This window comes from Cryptomeria japonica, chromosome 7 (assembly GCF_030272615.1).
Source record: "Cryptomeria japonica chromosome 7, Sugi_1.0, whole genome shotgun sequence".
In the NCBI taxonomy this organism is placed as follows: Eukaryota; Viridiplantae; Streptophyta; class Pinopsida; order Cupressales; family Cupressaceae; genus Cryptomeria; species Cryptomeria japonica.
The window spans coordinates 321,091,078-321,096,530 of NC_081411.1; the positions used below are offsets into that span (position 1 = coordinate 321,091,078).

General features: G+C 36.3%; 1 protein-coding gene across 1 annotated transcript; it reads left to right on the forward strand.

Annotated features, from left to right (window-relative positions):
• Window positions 1–1,512: 1,512 nt before the first annotated feature.
• LOC131051599 (probable glutathione S-transferase) lies at window positions 1,513–2,498 on the forward strand. The gene is made up of 2 exons (XM_059207614.1): window positions 1,513–1,850; window positions 1,958–2,498. Exons 1-2 carry the CDS (start codon window positions 1,551–1,553, stop codon window positions 2,324–2,326), a joined length of 669 nt encoding a protein of 222 aa, XP_059063597.1. The 5' UTR covers window positions 1,513–1,550; the 3' UTR covers window positions 2,327–2,498.
• Window positions 2,499–5,453: the final 2,955 nt, after the last annotated feature.

Here is a 5,453-nt window from a genome sequence, read left to right on the forward strand (position 1 = left end):
GATATACCTCAATTGATTGCATGGTCAAATGTTCTCTTTGACATGGACATTGCTATGCAAGGATTGATGTCAGAAGAGTGCTAGGAAGTTAGTAGCTAGATCATGTTAAGAATTAATTTAATTTAAGTGTCAATACATATTTTTCAAATGTCTCTTCAAATTTCAATTGATTTTAATTAGTGATTTTTCTAAGCTTCCTTACAAAAAGGAAATATAAATATAACTTTCAAATACTTGCCAATGATTTCTATTATTTTGGATTGTTTATATAATTATCATTTTAACATTATTTATAAGAGGGTTCTTGAGAAGATCACATTAGAATCTAATATGAACCATCTATTCTAATTTTATATTTTTGAGATTTTGGAATCACTTTCATATTCCACACATGATAATTTTATAAGAGATCCTGTTACCTAACACTAGTATGATCTTACTCTTTCACTCTTAGCAATGAATTCTATCTTTGCTTTCTTAACAACTAATTTTGAGTCTCCAAGTATTTGGAACCATTTAATTTTTGAATATTTCACTAGGAGGATACTGTGGATGAGGGCTTTCTTTTATGCTTCATTATTTGTGTAAAAGACAAAATGAAAAATAGGTTATTTTAAGGATCTTGTCTCTTTTTTATAACAAGATATATACTCGTACTTCTAAATCATATGAGCACTTGGTACTACTAGAGGATACCTATAGCATGAAGTTGTTACAAACCATGTATTTAGACATTTTTTAATATTGTTTTAAAATTGTTCACATTTCAAGTGAAAATACAATGTATTTATAAGGGCCATTTTTTATATTCGTGATGGAATAAAATATTAATATCAAATAATCAAATGCATGCATTGCTACATTACTAGTTGTACACATATGAATACATATTTTCACTATGACAACAATACTACTTTACATGAGCATTTTAGTTAATAAATGACACACTTATATTTGATAATGATAATATTTTACTTAAAGTAAAAAATTATTTATTTCACTTCTTAATGAATGTATTTATCTTTTTCATATAACATTCATGGATTCTTATGTCTTCAAATATAGATTCATCTTAGATCATTTAATTAATTTTTTTCTTATATTTTGAATAATTATTTACAATATATAATATAAATGTATAATAAAACTAGATATTATGAAGAGAAATACTATAATAAAAACACTTCTGAGAAACTCACTAACATGACTGCAGCTGCCCATTGTCATTGAATATTGCGTTTAAGTCGAAAACTATCCGTGTACTTGTTTAAAATATTGTGTATGGTTTTTCGTGCCCCGCACTCTTCGCAATGAAAAATATGATCAGTTGATTGCGTGGTCAAATACTTCTCCTTGACATGGACGTCGTTACGCAAGGGCCAACGTCAGAAGAATGAATACGTAAGTGCCTACGCCACCATAATTCCACCGTTGAATCACCGCCAAAGTTGCCGACTTTATTTTTGTTATATATATGCACGCTCTAATGCCAAAACATAAACACCAAGCAAACATTACTTGTCTGAAGATTGTGTTGCGTGTGATTTGACATGGAACAAGTGAAAGTGCTCAGCACATGGTTCAGTCCATTCGGCCGGCGAATCTTGATTGCCCTTGAAGAGATTGGCGTGAAATATGAATACCAAGAAGAGGACCTGTCGAATAAGAGTGAACTCCTCCTGCAAATGAATCCCGTGCACAAGAAAATACCTGTCCTCGTTCACAATGACCAGCCAATATGCGAGTCTCTTATCATTCTTCAGTACATTGACGAGACATGGGACTCCAAGCAGGTTTCGCCATTTGATCGTGCCCTTGCCCGCTTCTGGGCCGACTTCGCTGATAAGCAGGTAACGGTTTGACAGTTCTAGTTGGCATAAGGATTTTATTAGATAAGCACATTTTCAAGTAGCTGGAGACTGAAAAGGTATAATATATACGTTTTATGGTTTTGCAGTTTTTTGACGCGGGGTTTCGTATAGTGAAATCGAAAGATGAGGCTCAAGAGCAGGCCAAGCGTGAGATGCTGGAGAACCTGCAATTTCTAGAAGGCGCATTGAAAGAAATGTCAGTAAGTGGATCTCTGCCCTTCTTCGGAGGGAAGGATTTCGGGTTCCTGGATATTGTCTTAGCCCCCTATGTGTCCTGGTTCCATATTTTTGAAACTATTGGAAATTTCAAGATACCGTTTGAAACAGAATATCCATTACTTGATGCATGGGGTAAGAGATGTATGGAGAGGGAGAGCGTCAAAAAAATCCTTCCCTCCTCTGACCGGCTTCTGGAGAGGGTTTTCCAAATTAGGAAGAAATTTGTGGTAGATTAAAATGCAAGTGATTTATTCCCAATAGGCTGTATTTGTTAAGTTGTTTACTTTAAGAAACTATCTTCTGCAAGACCGTGGCATTCTTGAATTTACTGTTGAACTCTTAGATTATAGAATCTCTTCCCAACATCAATAAAAAATGATACTATTTTCAATAAGATATATTTGTACTTAATCGTCAATGAGATTTGTTTTATGCCTTCTGTAAATGTTTATGTGATTCTATGTGACTACAATAATGATAATAAACTCGGTATTCTTCGTTCTGGACATTTGGTTTCCTTTTCTTGCAGTTTACTTTTTTTCTCTTCAAATCTACGATTAAATGATTCAAACCATGCAGTTACATGAAGGGAACCACTCTTTTGGAGATTCAACTTATCTGTTTATTAGTCTATGACACTCTAAAAGCAAATAAATCTGCTCATAACTAACGTTACACATTATATATCATTTAAATTAAAATCGATTTCGTCGCTCTTCCCAAATAAACATGTAGATATGCCAATGGACTGTACTGAGAGGAAAGGAAAAAAAACATACGGAAGGTTAATGATTAAAGCGTTAATGTGGTTACTTTTTCTAATATTAGGAATAACTAGTAATTGCACTTTGGTGCGCAATGGGTATGTCGAAGAGGTGTGAGAACTTAATTACTGAAAAATTTGGTCTGCTTTTTACACACATTTGTGTAGTACATGAGGTCAATTGGTAGGCAATTTAGAAAATGTTGTTTTTGTAACAAAGGTCTCAATGGAGAAGTAATAGCTTCAAAACAACTACTCATCCACTTACAATGATCCAAACATGTTTGAAACAAAACCTATGAATAAGGAAGATAATTAGGCTCTATCACCAATGGCCTCATATTATGCTTGCACTAGGATGAGAGGGAGAGAGAGGGAGGAAGTCTGAGAGAGATAGAGAGGAAGATAGACATAGAACTGGATGAGATGGATATAGAGAGAGAAAAACAAAGATAGGGAGAGATAGGGAGTTAGAGGAAGAGTGACATGGATAGTAAGAGTTAGAGAGTGAAGGAATGAGAATAAGATAAAGATGAATAGAGCATGAGAGAGAATGAATATGAGAGAGAGATGTAGAGATAATGAGATATAGACAGAGAGGGTGAGGGAGAGGTGGGGAGATAGATATAGAGTGGGAAAGAGTGAGAAGGTGACAAAAAGAACTAATAGAGAGAGTTATATAGAGAGGGAGAGCGATACAGATACAGATGGAAATAAAGAGAGGAAAGGAGAAACAAGGAGTGTGTGTATATAAAAGAAAGATAGAAAGATAGAGATACAGTTAAAGATAGAGATCGAGATAGAGATAGATGTACATAAATAGATAGAGAGGGAGGGCGATGGTGTAAGTGAAATAGAGAGAGAAGAGAGGAGTAGTAGAGAGGTATAGAAAGAGAAGGGAGTGTGATAGGTAGAGGGAGGGAGAGAGAGAGAGAGAGAGAGAGAGAGAGAGAGAGAGAGAGAGAGAGAGAGAGAGAGAGAGAGAGAGAGAAAGAGAGAGAGAGAGAGAGAACTTTGGAATTATAGAGGGGTGAGAGGGAGATAAATATAAAGGACAATGATGAATGAAGAAAGGAAGAGGGAGATGGAGAAACATAGAGTCTAAAAGACAAGGAGATTGAGAGAGGAAGATGGAGAAGGTGAATTTTAGATATAAATAAGGAGATAATGAGATAGGGGGAGATGGAGAGGTAGAAAGATAAAGATATAGGAAGTGATATATAGATATAGATATATAGAGAGAGACAAGTAATAGAGAGAAAGAGAGAGAGGACATGTATGATATTATTACATATGTTGGCCATAGTGCTATACATGGTGACTAGGAGCACCAAGAGGGTTTCAAATAGCTTTAGATTTAACATATGTGTCTATAGATCAACCAATGTGCCATTAATTTCATAGAGGAATGGAACACAAAATTACCCATTGAATTGGCATCAAATAATTTTCAAGAAACTTAAAAAAATCATAAATGATGGGTAACAAGAAAATGAGAGTAGCTTTCAAAAGCTGTAAATGTTGGATAATAAAAAAATGAGATCTTTGTGCACCATGACAATGTATAGGACCTTTGGGAGCTCAGGTTTTTGAGTTACAAAGACATTGCTTTCTAAAGTCCACAAGGAAGTTGTTGTTCATAAAGATGAAATAATTAAAATCTCCCTGCAAAATATCCCCAAATATTCATTTCATCTTTTTAATTGCATTGAAAAGTATTTGACAAGTCCTAAGACTCATTTTCCTTGCTTTGATATCCTATTGTCTAAATATTAAGTTAAAAAAATCTATTTTGATGATGTGTAAATTTCCTAAGCCACTTGTGTGAAATGAGGTAATCAATACCAAACATCTATCTTTAGCTCCCACATCCATATAATTCTATTGTTTGTATTTCAATAACTTTATGTATTCATGGGATGTGTAGTATAGTCCTACTCTCCCACAATGTCTCTCGCGCAGGCAATTTTGAAAAACCCTCGCAACGACTCCCTTGCAGCGCTAGACCCTATGTTGGGTGCTACTTTTGTTGTTGTCATGGTCATGGGTAGTTGCAGTGCTACTGTGGACATACCTAGTGGTGGATCTTTGTGGCCCTCAACTTCGTTGGACTCTCTCTCGGCATCCCCTGCTGGCAGCCCTGCCTCCTCCCTGGTGGGTGATGTGGATGCTTCGTCTCAACCCTCTGCCTCTATCGTTGGTGGTCTGCAAGGTGCTAGTCTCCCTCCTCTTGTGATTGTTGATAGAGGCTCTCTTCCATCTTCACCCACGCCTTCTACGCGGGGGTTTTGGGTTGGGTCCCCCACAGATGGTGTCTCTGACCCAGTTTTGGATTTGGAGGCACTTGTTGCAGCTATGGGTGATGCTTAGGGTGAAGATGCTATGCCTAGACCCTTTGTTGGAAAGTGTAGCTTTGCCCGTGTGACTAAATCTGTTGCCTAGCCTTCTAAGGGAGTTCATCCTCTTCCTTGTGCCAAAACCTCTCCTGTTGTGGTCTATGGCTGAGAGGTTATGGAGAATGTTGACTTCTATCAATGCGACGCTCTGTTCTACAGATTTACTAGGTTTTGGCCTTCCCTCCTGAACCTTCATCGCTAGGT

Coding starts and splice junctions, on each gene's coding strand:
- LOC131051599 (XM_059207614.1), top strand. CDS start 1,551: ATGGAACAAGTGAAAGTGCTCAGCACATGGTTCAGTCCATTCGGCCGG. Junction 1,851..1,957: donor CCGACTTCGCTGATAAGCAG/GTAACGGTTTGA, acceptor ATGGTTTTGCAG/TTTTTTGACGCGGGGTTTCG.